At 56.8% G+C, this 15586-nt stretch overlaps 1 protein-coding gene across 8 annotated transcripts in view; it reads right to left on the bottom strand.

The window, feature by feature from the left end:
• Positions 1-871: 871 nt before the first annotated feature.
• The window catches only part of ZNF469 (zinc finger protein 469), a 70948-nt gene continuing 56233 nt past the window's right edge, over positions 872-15586 (bottom strand). For all 8 annotated transcript variants that reach the window (XM_072873432.1, XM_072873436.1, XM_072873435.1 and 5 more), the window contains one exon: positions 872-15054. In XM_072873432.1, coding sequence (XP_072729533.1) covers positions 2068-14868 — 12801 coding nt within the window. In that variant the 5' untranslated portion in view covers positions 14869-15054 and the 3' untranslated portion in view covers positions 872-2067. The remainder of the gene's footprint in view (positions 15055-15586) is intronic.

The raw sequence follows: 15586 nt of genomic DNA, 5'->3' as shown, positions 1-15586 counted from the left end.
GGTGATGACCAAAGTGGGCCATCACCATCACCAGTTGGTGACGACCAAAGTGGGCCATCACCATCACTATCACCAATGGGTGATGAGCAAACGAGGCCATCACCATCACCAATGGGTGATGACCAAACTGGGCCATCACCATCACCATGACACCCGTGTCGTGAGTAGGACTCAGGCAAGATGCAGTGGGGAAGAGGAGATGCACAAGCATCTTCACCATTGAGAAGCTCCACCGCTTTACAAATGACTGCAAGGTGACAGCGGCAGCACCGACGTCCTCCTACGGCCACTTTGCAGAGGACACCAGGAAGATGTACAGAGCACCCAACTCTCAATTAGAAATACCATCGTTTGGCTCGAGATGTGCGCGGGAGGAGGGGACCACAGGGTACAGGACACAGCCAGGGAGGAACATCCCACAAACATCACACAGATAGGAAATTTCTGTGAAAATATTGGAATATATTTGAAAAGATTAATCATGTATGATTTTACAGTACCACCCCATATTTTCATCTCATACTTTATTTAACAATATTAAAGAGGCACTTTAAAAGCACACATACAACATCATAAAACGGCGTTTCCTGCTCTCTCTCTGCTTCTCTGACAAAATATCAAAATAAAAACTTTTGACAGAACACATTGCACCCAAGGTAAATTACCTACAATATTTTTATACAATACAAAGAATTGTAAAGATACATATTAACAGAATAAAGCCTCTTTTTTTTCCTTTTAAATCTAAAACAAAACAAAAAATAATTGCAGGACAGACGCAAAGTACTCTGACTGTTCATATCACATCAGTGCATTACTTCACCTCCTTGACTTGGGAGTATTTCAATAGTATTTTTAATTATCTTCCATGTCCTCGTTTGCACCTGAGATTTCTTTCCGGATTCAAAAGTTCGGTTGTATAACGTGCTCGTTTAACGTGACGTAACCTTTTCAACACTATGGAGTACCAGCATACAGGATTTTTTTTACCCTAAAGTTGGATTTTTTTTTTTTTTTCCTGCTTTGTTTTCTTTTACAGGTAACGGCTACTTCCTAATGGTTCCCTTTTATTTTGCAATCAAGGAAGTCTGTATTCACATTACAAAAGAAGAATAGCACCAGTAACTGCATAGTAAAAAGCGGATATCTATATAGCCACTAACTCAATACAGTAAGATAGTTTAGAAGTGATACCGTTGAGGGCACTCGGACAGTACCGGTTAGGTGCGGTAAATTGGCACAGTTTTGTCGTTGCGCAACGCCTCCCCCCCCCCAAAAAGAAAACACACACACACACACACACTCAGACAAAAAAAAAAAACCCCTAAAAAATCAGAGTTTGTCACAAGTGTCAAGGTGCAGTTTGCTCGCGGTGGCGGCTCTCCTCCGGTTACATCGTCTACAGTGGTCAAAGAGTGGCAGCATCCTCTGAAGGGCTCCGACAGCCCCGGCAGCCCCAGAGCCGGTTCGTTATTCTCTTGACGATGTAGAAACAAATTCATAGGGATGGCTGTCAAAATATAGGACACTCGATTCTTAATTTAATTTTTTTTTTTTTAATTGTATCATCTCGTAGGCCAGCTCCCAATTAAATGAATTGTACGGGATTATTTGTGCAAAATCTTCAAAAAAAAAATTTGCTTTCTACAGTGTACTGCACCTTATGAATAAGACGTCTACAGAATGAAGTTCATCTCTTCAAGTACTTTGTACAAAGATAACACAGACACAGTCTCAAAAGGGTCTGAGATTTGCAAGTATCCTTATAACCTCAGCACTTCTGCAATAAAGCAATTGCTCTCGACGATTCAGTCTGCCCAAAGCGATTACAATTTCAGTTCACGAAAATCATCAGCAACATCAAAGTTCTAGCATTTGCATGATAAATCAGGTGAATTAAAGTAGATTAGTAGACACAAAGCAAACTATTTCACAGAGGCTGCAGTGCAAGTTCATTTAAGCTAGACAGAGAAATCATGCTACACAAACGAATTTAATGCTTTGATAATTTTTCCCTTGCAAACCCCATGAAAGCAGCTGAGGATCACCATAAGTCACTTCCATAAATTACTCTGAAGTATCTCTCCTTAAAGGAATTTTAAAGCTAGTTAATTTTTGCCCAAAGAGTTGGCTTAGCAGGTTGTTCTGGGACTCAGCGGTGCGGTAGCTGGCCGAGCTGGCCGGCTTGGCACCCCGGGCGGCACGCGGGCCGTGCAAGGAGCCGCGCGGGGATGGTGCCGGCCCCTTGGCCAACACTTGGTGGAGGCTCTTCCCCAGAATGGCCTTCCTGCGTTTCACGTCCCCGTTGGCGTGACGGAGCTCCCCCTTCTTCTGGTTGTACGTGTCCAGGACCATCTTCTTCAGTTGGGTGCCCGTTTTGGGCTTGGGTACCAGTCTGTTGCAGTGCGTCTCCCTCCTCCCGGGGGAGAGGGCAGAGGCTTCGGTGTTGCTCCAGCCGGCGCGTTTGAGCTCGCTGGCGCTCTCGCTCCTTCCTGGGCACGGGGTGCGGGCTTTTTTCTTTTTCCCGTCTCCCTCCATGTTCTCTCGGGAGCCGGAGCTGCTCCGGTGGCTCAAGGACTTGTGCTCTTTCCTCCTCTTGGGGTGAAGCTTGCCGGCAGCTTTGCTCGGCTCCACGTGGCCGTGTCTCACGGCGTTGCTGGCTGCCTCGGCTCTGGGCTGGTGGCCGGTGGATTTGCTTGGGTTGCTGCCTTGGTCCTTGGCATTAGCGCTGCTGTCCTTAGCCTCAGGCACGGCTTTCTCCTTCCCCGAGATGGGTTGCTGACCCTCCTCGGTGCTGCCGCCGGGGCTGCCTGCACCGGGAGCCACCTCGCTGCCGGGATGGCTACCAGCAGTCTTCTTCTGCAGGGTTGAATCTTTGGCAGCCCTGTTCAGCGTGGGTGATGCTGTCTTGTCCTTCAGGGGCAGGGGGTGGTGGGCAGCCTCTGGACATGTGGTCTTAGATGCACCTTCCCAAGAACAGGCGTCGCTGGCACTGGGGTTGCCCCACCTGTGGGTCTCCTTGGCCGGTGGAGCCTCTGCCTGCGGGGAAGGAAGCTCTGAGACTTTCTTGGCAAGCTGGAGAAATGGGATCCCATCCACGGCGTCGGTGGCTGCACCGGGATTTTCCAGGGCACCCGCTATATATTCGTCTTTGTTGCCTACGCTTGTTCTTTCATGGGCATCGGTGTAGCCACGTTTCTCGGTCAGGTGTGGAGGAGAGAGTTTTTGGTCTGTGGCCTGGTTACAAGCCAACCCAGCAAGGTCAACGGTAAACTCAGGTGAGTCCAAGAAAGGAAGTGGTTTCCCATCAAACGCTCCTTTCTCCAGCTCCTCAATAGACAGGGCAGCGATATGGCCGAGCTCCGGACTGCTCGCCGCAGCCTGTGGCAAAGATGGGGAGAGGCAGGGTGGTGGAGGCAGGTTGTCAAACTGGGATTTCTCCATCTCCACCAGGAGGTCAGAGAAGTCACCCACCAGGTCTTCTGTTTTCATGGAGGGTTGGGTCAGAGGCGCTCCTGGGTCACCGGGCGCTGTAGGGAAGGAGTCAGTAGGAGCCTGCAGGCTGGGGCTTGCAGCCTCTACCAGCTGAAGGTCACTAGCGTGGTCCAGGTGGACCGGTGAACTGCGCGGGAGTGAGCTGCCATGGTGAGCAACCTTCCTCTTCTTGCTTGGCGGCATGCCCTCCCGGAGAGAGCAGTCCTCTTTCACCTTCTCCCTGCCCTCTCTGGAGGCAACACCAGGCCTCATGACCCCTCTGAATTTGAAAGTCTTGTTGCTTCCCACCAGGTGCTTCTCCATGTGCCGGTCGTACTGCTCTTTCTTGGAGAAGGTGTAGTTGCACATGCTGCAGATGAAGGACTTCTTGATAACGTGCATGACGTCTGCGCAGAGCTCACAGGCGTACAGGGTGGTGTGCTTGATCTCCTGCTCCTCCACTATCCCATGCTCCTGGCTGAGGTGGTTTCGAAGCTCTTTGGTCTCCTGGTAGAACATCGGACACTTGTGGCACAAGTAAATCTTCTGTAAACTGTGCACGACTAAGTGCCGCTGGAGCTTGAAGGGTTTGGGAAACTGTTTGCCACAGTGATGACAGTCTCTGGAAGGATCCTTGCAGTCTGGGTGCATGGGGACAGATTTTGGGGTGCCTTCGCTTTTTGCCATGTGCTCTGGAGATGGACTGGCGGATGCTTTAGAGGAGCTGGGCGCAGGTGGCTTCGCCTTGACGTTGCTTTCCAAGGGGTCTTTCATCGCCTTGGCCTCCTGCTCGAGAGGCAGCTCCTTGGGGCTCTTGCTCTCTCTGCTAACCGCATGCTTGCTGCTGGGGTCGGCATGCCGGGCGGACCTGCTGGGCTTCCGATACATGATGGTGTTGAGGAAGTGGGTGACAGCGGCATTGTCCTCACCGAAGCAGGCTGGCAGGCCCATCACGGACTTCTGTGCTTGCCCCTTGCGAGCGAACTGGGTGGCGTGCTCCCGGAGATGCTCATTGTACATCCAGACGTCAGAGATCTCCTTCAGGCACATCCCGCAAGCCCACAGACCGGCTTTGTTTTTGGCGTGCTTCTCCTTCAGATGGTCCCTCAGCTGCTCCCGGGAGCTGAATTTGCGCTGGACACACATGTAGCAGGTAGGCGGAGGGGAGGGGTTGTGGGACAGCTTGTGGAAGTCCAGCTCCCCTAACGTCAGGAACCACTGGAAGCAGACTTTGCATTTGTACTGCTTGTCTTTGGCCTTGATGGTTATCTCACTGCGGTTTTTCCCCAGCTTCCCATCTTCTAGCTTACTTCTGTGCTTGCTGTGCTGGCCCGGCTTTGGCTTGAAACTCACAGCGTTGTCCTCCCCATGGCCAGGAAGATCTTCGCAAGGGCCGAAGAAGCACATGTCTCTCATTTTCAGCTTTGCGTTCAGCATCTCGATGTCGATGGTATGAAATTCGGGAGAGTCTGAATCTTCGTTAGCCTTGCCATTGTAGGGCTCCTCCGCCAGGTCAGGGGGCTCGGAGCTCGCTTCTCGGAGTGAGTGCTCATCCTCAAGGTCCATCAGAGGCTCAAACATGTCCTCGGCAGAGAGGCTTTCTCCCTCCTTCTCCAGACTTCCCCAGATGTTCAAGCTGGGGACGTTGTCCACTTGGCTGTTTTGGCACAAGAAGGTTAGCATGTTGTCTTCCAGGTCAATGTCCTCCTTCCCTTGGTCTGTCTTCTCGCAGTCTGACCTCGGTGCAATGCTTTTAGATCCGCTGGGAGGAGCATCTCCGCTCTTCGCCTTGCTGCTGTGACACATGTTTAGCATTAAGGCGTCGTCGACAGAGATGGTTTCATATTCGCAAGGGTCCTCCCTGGTGACACAGAAAGAGCTGGTTTCGCTGAGGTCAGAAGCTAATCGGATCGTGAAGAGGTCGATGGCACCCGCTGGCTGGAGGTTTACCTCGGTGACGGGCTTGGGTTTCTTGCTGCGCTTCCCATACACCCGTGTGCACTTTCTCCGGATGAACTGGTCATCCCGGGGGAACAGCTGGGAGAATGTGGAGTCATCATCAAACAAGCTCTGGAGGTCCGAGACGGCCGTGCTCTCCACACAGTGCTCTCTGCCCAGTGGCACGTCTGCCTTCGCCCATCGCTTTGGCTCCGCAGGAGGAGGGCTGGTCCCTGGCACGGTCTGCAGAGCGCCTTGCCCAGGAGCCTTTTGGGTCGTTTCTGAATCACATGTCTCCAGGGGCAGACCCTCTTCAGTGGGAGCCATGGGACCCTGTGGGGCACTGCTCCGGTTCCCAGTGCTGCTGCCTGCTGCAGGACTGTCTCCTGTCTCAGCATCCATCTCCTCCGTGCCATCAGCACCACGATGCTGCTCTTTGCCTACCTTGCCCAATCCCTTCTCCACTTGCTTCACAAACCTGCTAACCCATTTTTTGCAAGCCTGTGTGTCTTCCACTCCATTTGGATCTTCCACCTCTCCAGGACAGGCGACCGTGCCCGTTACTGACTCCTTGCTGACCATCTCCTTTGAAGACACAATCCTGTCGCCCAGGTCCTCTGCCAGCTCAGCTGCACAAGGGGACTGTTTAGCTTTTTGAGAGTGCTGGGTTGAGTTGGACCTATTTTGCTCCTCTGTGGAGATGCAACCACCTGGCTCATGCAAGCCCTCCATGATCCTGGGCAGACCGGAGCTGAGGACAGCAGAGGGAGGACCTGCGTTCTTCTCCAGCTCACACGGACCATCGGGCTCATTTCTGCTGGGAAATACCTTTGCTTTCCTTCGTCTCACTTTCCTGCTTAGCTTCTTTTCAGAATTGCCGTTCACCTCTCCAGGATCTTTGCTTTGGCTCTTTCTGCCCTTTTCTCCCTTCCTGGCTTGCCGTCCCGAGTCCAGCTTCCCGGCTGCCGCCTCGCCTGCTCCCCTCGTCTCCAAGCGCGGTCCCTTTGCTTTCATCTCCCTCTGCAGAACACGTGTGCGGTGCAGCTCCTGGGACATCTCGAAGGAGATCACGCTGAGGTCGCTGAGCACTCTGCTGACCACTTCTTGCATCTGCATGCTGGGGTCTTTCTCCAGGTCTGGGCATATTCTCTTGGGGACATGTTCAATGTTGGTGGTCGGCATCTGTGAGCTGCAGGTTTTGTCTTTGACCGAAGTCTTCAGGCTCCTCCTGGGCACCTTTTGGGCTGCTTTCGATGTCTTGTCTGCAGGAATGAAAGTGGACCTGGGAGTCTTGCTGGGCTGTGGCATGCCACCATTCTTCACCTGGTGCTTGACAGCTTTGTGCCTGGTCAGGCCAGGCTTGGACCGGAAAGTGGCTGAACAAATGTCGCAGGTCACCGGGAGCCCATTTGGCTTCTTTTCTTTATGCAGTTCATTTTGGGAAGGGTTTGGAGTGCTGTTAGGTGTGTTGCCCTCTCCTTGGCCCATACTGTTTAACACACAACTCCCAGCTTCTCCAGCCCCATGGCTTTTGGGTTTCTCCCCTTTTAAACCGTTTCCTCCGCTCTCTGTGGTTTTGGAAAGACCAAGTCTCACCTCTGCTGCCTCTGAAAACTCGTGGCCATTTAATTCAGCAGGACCAAGATCTCCAGTCCTTGTAAGACCTCTACTGACAGCAGCTGGCCCCTGCTGAACAACAAAAGCATTGGACAAAGCCTCTGGTTCACTTTGATGCTTATTTCTATCATCAGAGCAGCTTTCAAGCTTGTTCACTTGATTCAGGTTTACCTCTCTTTCTCTGATCGGCAGAAGATCTGTTGTGGGCTGGGTTGGGTAATCTTGGGTTTCTGGAGGAATGGAGTTAACAACCATATCTGTGACGGTGCATGCTTGGTTTTCTTGAAAATGAGAGCTTGACAGGACAGCACCGGCGTTTTCGGGTACCTCTTTCCCAACGCCCTCTTGGTTGAAAGGCGGCGAGCAGGGAAGAGAGCAGTCCTTCCCATGCAGTTTCTGGGGACCATCCATCTCCAAGGCAGAGCCCACCAGACCATCAGTGTGCAGCAGAGCGCAAGGTCTTGCCGGCCCTTCTCTTTCAGGTGGTCCGTAGTTACCCAAAACGCCATCGGGGAGGTGACAGTGACCGTCCTCGACCGCCTCCATCGGCACAGCCCCGCGGTGATGCAGTGAGGGAGGAAAGGTGGGTGCCCTTTTCCATGTCCCTTGCTCTACCGGGCCCATGGTGGGGTGATGGACGTGATGGCTGTTGGCCTCAGGAGGACACCTCTTCATGACGAATGAACTCGATGCGTTAAGCAGGGACGTGCCATATTCCTTCTCATCTGAGACCTGAGCGCTGAAGCTGCAGACCTCTCCTCCCTCGGCCCCACCGCTTTGCAAGCATTTGGGGTGAGGAAAATTGGTCGGCAAGGGCAAGCTAGCCAGAGATTCACCCGTGTAGTGACAGCCATTGAGGGACTTCTTCTTGCCATTTCCTTCTCTGGGAACCTTAGCACTGACTGCAGCGGCTTTCGTTTCCGGCACCAAGTGGTGGTCCTGGTGGAGATCCTCCTCGGAGGGACCGGGAGGGCTGGTGGGACTCGCGGAAGCACTGCGCAGGGGCTGTGCCCCCTGCCCCCCCTGATTCCTTTCCAGCCTCTCTGCTGCTGCACTGCTCAGCGTTTCTTTCTCGAGCAAACTACGGCTTAAATGGGATTGCTCATGTTTTTTAAATGCCAAGGTTGCTTTGTTTTTATCTTGCTCCTGCTCTTCCATGAGCTGATCAGCTTTCTTTCCTTGCCCTGGCAGTGGGGTCACCGCTGTGTTTTTGAGTGGCGAGAGGTCATTACGCTCTTGGGAAACACCATCTGCACAGATATTAATGTCAGTCGGCTCTGCATGTTCATTTGCTAAGTGCTGCAGCTCCGTTACATTATTTTGCAGCTCCGGCTTCGCAAACGTGGATTGTTTTGCACGGTAAGAGCCCATTGCACCGAAGGACTCCAGCTGCTCGCATGCACTGGCGAAAAGCACAGCCTCTTTCGCTGGGGCAGCAATATTTTCCACGTTGCCTCCAACGGGGACTTTCCCCTCCCCTTGGGCAGTGCAGTATGTCCGATTTTCCCCTTCCAAGGCACCACCACTATCCTCTTTCTGCTCCGGCTGGACGCGGGCGATTGCAGAGGGGTGGCTGGGAGCAAGCAGCATGGGGAAGCACGGCATCAACAGCTCCTCTTCGTTGCTCTTCACCGTTCGGGCAACGAAGAGCTGGAGCTGCTGCAGAGGGTTGGCAGCCGTCTCCTGGGATGCCAACATCTTCTGGGAGCCACAGTTGCTCTCCTTGGGCAGACTCAGCATATCAAACAGCAGCACTTTTTGCTTGCTGGCTTTGTCACCGGGTCTGGGGGCTGGATAGGTGGTGGGGCTCTTCCTCGCCTCTGTTTCTTCCATCAATGCCGACCCACCACCATCTCCTTTGAAGTCCACGGCACTTTTTGCCATTTTGGGTGACTCGGGCCTTTCGTCTGTATCTGGGACCTCTTTGATGTGAGGCGAAAAGGCAAGATCCAAGGCTGGGGCGCGACCTTGCTGAAAGCCAAATTCAGGCTTACGGTTTGGAAGATGGGCATCAAATTTCTCCAGCTCTGCAGCATCAACGAAGCTTTCATCTGCTTTCCCCGGCACAGGGAAGCTCTCGGCACTGCGCTGGCACGGCAGGGATGGCAGGGGATCTTTGGTCGCTTCTGCTGCCTCCAGGGTCTTGGGGAACACGGTGACAACAGGGGAGCTTTTTGTCACGGGGTCTGTGTAGACGGGAGCCTGCGTTTGGTCTGGCGTGTGTGAGCCAGGTAGACTTTTGGAGGAAGACCCATTTTCCGTCTTTCCAGGGTCACTTTCCTTGGCAGCCACAGCTCCCTGGAGCTGCTCGCCGCTGTCTTTGGAGCAGAAACGGTCTGTGGTGAGCGGGGCTGGTGTGCACACCCCTGCCTCCAGCGAGCCCAGCTCCACCGGGCAGGGCCAGGGCTCCCTGGGTCTCTCATAGTCCCCACGGCTGCTCTCAACGGCTGGCTTCTCGCCCTCCAGCCTCTCCCCGACGCAGAGGCTTGAACTGCCCAGCTCATCTGCCAAAAACAGTCCTTTCTCCTGGCCCGTCTCTTGCTCGACCGGCAGCGGTGGGAACTGCTCCGCCGCCTGTCCTTGCAGATGGGCAGTGACGTCTTGCTCGGGTTTCTGAAGGGCATCGGATGCCTCATTATCCAGCTTGCTGGTTTGCAGTTCACTTTCCAGCTCTGTGACTAATCGCTTGATCTCCAGCTCATCGTCTGATATGTTGTTCATAAAAGTCACGTTATAATCCGTTATCCTGTCTGGCAGCGGCAGGGAGAGTTGGCTGGTGGGGACAGGTCCTTCCTCAGGGAATTTCTTGGCTAGTGGCTTCTCTACTGAAAGGTTGTGGAACTGAGTCATGTCTTCTGGCAGCATCGGAGCCACCTCATCCATGAGGGACCAGTCTTTCTCCGGCATGAACGGCGGATACGGTTGCTCAAACGGCAGCGGCTTGCTGGAGGGATTGCCGGAGCAGGCAAATGTTGTCACATAACCGTCCTTGCTTGCAGAAACGCTCTCGTACAGCGGTGGATCAAACTCGGTGACGGGAAGCTCTCCAAATATTGAAGAGGAATCGAAGCTGAGAGGGGAGGAGACCTTGCCCTGCGGCGTTTCTGCGGCGTAGGGAGAGATGCTGGCGTGCTTCTGCTCGAAGGAGCTGGTGTTGATGTCATCCCGGCATAAGTACATGTCATCCATGTGCGAGGAGCCCAAGGCTGGGGGCTTTGAGAAGATGTTGTCATCGTAGTGACCGGGAAGGCCTTTGGGATCAAAAAACGCATTGTCGCTGCTGACGTACGGATCGGGCGCCTTGGTAGTGAGCATCATCCCCACTGCGTCCCCCCCGTACGGGGCAACCGGCGTGGGATAGTCCTTCCGACCATCACAGAGCCCGTGTGCCTTCAAGTATTTGATGCCCGCTTCCGAGTAGGCGGCACTTACATTGCCAGGACTAGCTTCATTACCGCCGTGGGACGGAGCAATTAGCTCTTCTGCATGGTACTTCAGCCCATCGCTCGTGAAAGGGGCAAACTGATGCCTCTGGTTGACCATGGTCAGCTCGGCTGAGTCCTGAGCCTCCAGGGTGGGTTCTCCTGCCTCACCCGTGTGCTTTGCTGCTCCTTTGGGCTCTTCTGCTCCCTCCTTACAGGAGAGCCCGACGGGGCTCCTGCCCGAGGCGGCCGTGCTGGGCAGCTGCCTTTCCTGGGGCTGCGGTAACGGCTCCTCCTTTGCACAGTCCGTCGCAGCAACATCTGGTTCAGTACTCGGATGTGTCCTGGAGCCTGCTAGCAAAGGTTTGGCTGAGCCAAACCGCCTGCTCCCCCTGGAAAAGTCCTCTTTGCTCTTCTGGCTCTTCTTTGGGCTCCTGTCCTCGGGAAGGCTGAGAGGAGTCCTTGGCACGTGTGCCGGGCTGCCCGAGCGCCTCCTCCTCTGCGTGCCTCCCTTCTCACAGCCCGAGCCGGCCCCATCAGCGCAGGGCGGGCTAGTGCCCATCTCGCCGGGCACGCTACGGCTGTGGTTGCTGCCAGTAGACGACTGGCTGCTCCGTCTGCGGACTCTGGCGGGACAATCCTCTTTCTCGGCATCCTCCTGCCTCGGGACCCCCCTGTGCTCCTGTGCCTCCCTTTTCTGACCGTCCCTTTTCCGGCTGTAGCTCCAGGCTGGGTCTTTCTCTTTGGCTCTCTCGCTTCTTCCCGGGCGTTTCTTGCTAAAGCTGTACTTGGTCCTCCCGATGAATCCCGTGCCATGCTTCTTCCTCCCCCGGAGCTTGCTGCACTCTGCCCCATCATCATCCGAGTCGGAGACGTAGTCGTACTCCCAAAACCTGCCCTCCTTGGTGGCTGGCACCAGCCTCTCAGTGACCTGGGGGAACTGCGCCTGCTTGCTGCTCTTCACCTGCAGTTTGTGGAGCTTGTTCTTCTGCTGCACGATCTTGTGAATGAGCTCCTTGCTCCACGTCCCGCTTCGGGGCTTCCGCTTCTTCATGTCCTTCATGGAGAACCGGGGTGGCTTGGAGCTCTTGGTGGCAACACCTGGTCCCACCTCGCTCTTCGCTGGAGGCTCCTGGCTGAGCTTCCTGGGATGCTTTTGGCTGGAGGTGGACTTGGAGGAGGTGGTGGCCGGTGGGACGCTGTTCTTCCTGCCCGCCCGCAGCCTGGCCGTCCTCTCCGCTCCTGCTGCCCCGGGATCCGGATCCTGGGCTGCCAACCTCCGTGCCACCCTCCCCTTGTGAAGGTGCTGCTTTCCTGCCCCTCTCTTCACCTGCTCCCCACCCGGGTGGCCATCCTCGTACAAATAGCTGGCCTTGGGCTGGCCTGCTGCCTTCTCCTCCGCTGTTGCCTGCTTTGATTTGCTCTCTGAGGCCAGGGCTTCCTTCGCCTTGTGGGACATCCCACCGCTGGCCGCCTTCACGCCCGTCAGCTCCTCGTCAGCAAACACGTCTATGAAGCTGCTGTCGATCTCCGGGTTATCTGACTGGTACCCCAGGCCGTTGAGGGCTTCGGTGATCAGGCTGTCCAGCTTGGCGTCGTCGATGTCCAGGTCCGAGGCGGTGAGTGGCAAGGAGCTGGTAGCGAGGCCATTGAAGAGGCCGCCCTTCAGAGCATCTTCCTTGCCCTCGCTTTTGCTTTCCCCATCCAGCAAGAAGTCATCGCTCTTGTTCAACACCAACAAATGCGCCTGGGGGTCCGGAGAGAGCCCCAGGCTGGGGGGCTTGGGGGGCTCTGGGGGGAGCACTTTCCTCCCCTCGGCTGCCCGGGGAGCATCCTTGCCCTCTCCCTGGGGAGCGGGATGGGAGGCACAGAACTGGCGGTGCTGCAGGAAGGAGGAGAGGTTGCTGTAGTTCTGGTCGCACTGCTTGCACGTCAGGAGCACGTCCAGCTGGTCCAGGCTGGCACTGCTGAGCGAGCTGGCCAGCAAGTGATGGGAGGAGTATGGCGGTGGAGGCTGCTCCCCGTCCAGCCCATCCGAGCATCCTTTGGCCATCTCCACGCCGGGTTTGTGGAACGGGCTTGCCGGGGCGCATTTCAGGAGGTTGTCATCTTTCAGGGCATCGGGAGGGAAGTGGAAGGCCTTGACGGAGTCCGGGGGGTGGTAATGAAGCGAGCCTGAGCTCAGGACATCGGAGGGGTGGAAGGTTTTGTTGCTGTCCTTGGGATGGCAGGGGTGCTGGAAGAAGGGAGAGGGGGTCAGCGCTCCGGACATCTGGCTGTCTTCAAAGCCGGGGTTGAGCGGGCTGCTGGACATGGGGGAGAGCGACGAGCAGGTGCTGCCGCAGGTGGGGTTGGGGACAGGGGACGGCAGCGGGGACTCGCAAGGCGAGGCAGCCACCAAGGCCGACGGCGGCAGGACCAGCGCTGAGCCCGAAGAGCTCCTTGAGGGAGGAGGAGGAGGAGGACCTGCTTGACCCATGCTGTAGAAGAGGGCTTTGCTTCTCGAATCGCAGGCGGGAGACCCCGGCTCCTTCCCACTTTCGAAAGAGAAAGCGCCTGTCGAGTTGGGGTCTCCCCTCTGGACCCCGAGGCTCTCTCCCGTCAAGAGCTTTTTGCCGTGATACCCCGGAGAGTTACTTATGGGCGGCCCTTTCTGGGCTTTCCCGCTCCCTTGCCACTCCGACGTGCCCAGGGGGAAGGGGAGCTTCTGGCTGGTGATCTGTCTCGACAGCTCTAGCCTGTTTTGACCGGGCATTGCAGAAGTGAGGTGTATTTGCTGCCAAGGCATCCTGGCATTTTTCTGCCTGTGCTGCCTCTGCTCGGGGCCAGACTGGCACTCAAATGAGAACTGGTTTCCAACAGGGTTTGAATAAGGTGCTGAATTCTGATCCATGGGAGAAAACGCCTTAGTGGCACCTTCCCAAGCTTGCACAAGCCTGGGGTGGGTGGGTGCCGTAGTGGGAATGCTTGTCTCGAAAGGCACGGATCCTGCGCTGGCGCTGCCCGCGGGGGAACTGCAATAGGCTTTGCTCGGAAAGTGCACTTGGGAGAGAGAGTTTGGTGGCATGTTCCTTCTCAGAGGGCTGCTCTGGACCAGTAGCCGCGGGCTGGGGACACTGTCTTTCGCTGAGGCTTGCCTCTTACCGACTGGCTTTGGCATACTAGACGAGTGTAAACTAGACGGAAAAACAGCTTGGTTTTCTTGGAAAGTGCTTGGGTTTTGGTCAATAGCACCAGACGACGAGAGAGCACCATTGGGGTCGGCGGGATGCTCGCTCCTGCCCTTGCAGCACGGCAGCGGGCCGTGGTGTAGGGCCGGCAGCGGCGGCGGCGGGTGCAGGAAGGGTGGCAGCGGTGGCGGTGGTGGGGCGGGCAAGCCGTACAACCTGCCCTCGGGGGACACGCTCTCGTAGGAGCCGCCGCTCAGCACCTCCTCTTGCCACTCTCTGGAGGACGAGTGGAAGGCGAAGGTGCCGTGAGCCAGCTGGCCGGCGGCGAGCCCCACGTCCAGGTACTCCTGGCTCGCCGCATCGCTGCGGTACGGCTCCTTCCCCGAGTCGTGCAGCAGCTGGAAGGGGTACTGGCACGGCAAAGCCCCCAGACCGTGGGCGCTGGCTTTGCCGCCCTCGGGGAAAGAGCTGGGCTTCTGCACCGAGACCCCGTAGCTAGCACCGGCAAAGCTCTTCTCCGGGGAAGGCCAGGCGTCGGCCCCGTTCGCCTGAAACTCTAAATAATGTAGCTGCCCATTGGTGCCGGGGCTCTTGAGGGGGATGCCGGCAGCGGGGGGCTGCCCTTTGGGGCCGTGGCGGGGAGCAGGCTGTGAGGTATAGTTGGCGGAGGTACGGCCGGTGGTGGCATCGGGGAAGCAGCGGCCGAAGCCGAGGTCTTCTTGCCGGAGCTCGGCCTCGCGCTGGGGGATGCTGGGCACGTGGAAGCGGTAGCTGCCGGCCACGGGGCCATGATTTGCCTCCGGCTTCTTCGGGGGGGTCACCTTCTGCTGGGGGTAGGCGATGCCGATGGTGGGGTTCGGCCGCGCGCCAGTGATGCTGAGCCGGTAAAGCTGATGGTGGCCCCGCTCGCCCTTCCCCGAGCGCCGGCTGCGCTCGCGGGCTCGACCCTTCCCCGGGGGGGACTGGGGGCTGCCCTTGACCTCTTCCCAGGTGCCGTCGTTGCCGAACTTGGGTTTGCGGTGGAGGGATTTGAAATCGATCTTTCCCGCTTGCTGCGGCCGGATCACGGCTTCCCGCTGGCTGTGGGGCTCCTTGTCCTTGGGGCCGGGGAAGGGGGACGTGCCCTCCCCACCGAGCGCCCTCCCATCCTTCTCCCCGCAGCCTTCAAAGCCAAAGTCCTTGTCGGGGTCTTTGGGGCCGGCCTCAGTATCGCCGATGGTGTAAACATGCTGGGTCTCTCCAGTCATGATACCGAGGAGGGGGAAAGGCTAGAAAGCCCCGTTTTCCCGTCCCGCTGCGAGCTGCCGTCCCTCCGTCACGGGCCTGGTCCTCCGCTGATGGGCACCGGGGCGGCGAGAGGGGCAGCGGCTCCCCGGGGCCGGGGCGGCGCGGGGTCCCGAGCGCCGGTGGGGCTCTGCCGCATCGTTTCAGACCTGGAGAGAAAGAGAGAAAAGAGAGAAAGAGCGGCCGTCAGCCGGGGAGGGGGCCAGCGGAGGGAGGGGAGGTATTTTGGCCCCTTTTCTTGACGCTGCGGTGGGGAGGGGGCAGAGGAAGGGGCAGAACGACCCCCTCGAGCAGCCCCGGGGCGAAGCCCTCCAGCTTTGGCTCTTCAAAGGATGCTCGGAGCATTTCACCTTTGGCAAAAGCTGCTGAGGGAGGCACTTTTTTTCCTCCCGGGGAAGCTATTTCTGGGTACTACTTAGCAACATAAGCAGAAAAAGATGACAGAAGAGCTCCACCTACGGATTAGCGGGAAGGGCTGTCGGGCTGGGCTGGGAGAGGCGTCCTGGAAAGGGCTCTCTGTCCCCCTGTCCCCCTGTCCCCGTGTCCCCGTGTCCCGGCTCCCATGGCCGGAGGGATGGCGAGGTTGGGCTGTGCAGCAAAAGGTTTTTGCTCCACCTCGATTCCCGCCCAGCGCATCCCTTCGACCTCGCTGCCCCTCCACCAAGCCCTTGCTCCGAAACC

The sequence above is a fragment of the Ciconia boyciana genome, chromosome 9 (assembly GCF_034638445.1).
Source record: "Ciconia boyciana chromosome 9, ASM3463844v1, whole genome shotgun sequence".
Taxonomy (NCBI): Eukaryota; Metazoa; Chordata; class Aves; order Ciconiiformes; family Ciconiidae; genus Ciconia; species Ciconia boyciana.
Note: the sequence above shows the minus strand (reverse complement) of the source record. Positions and strands in the feature narration are given on the sequence as shown.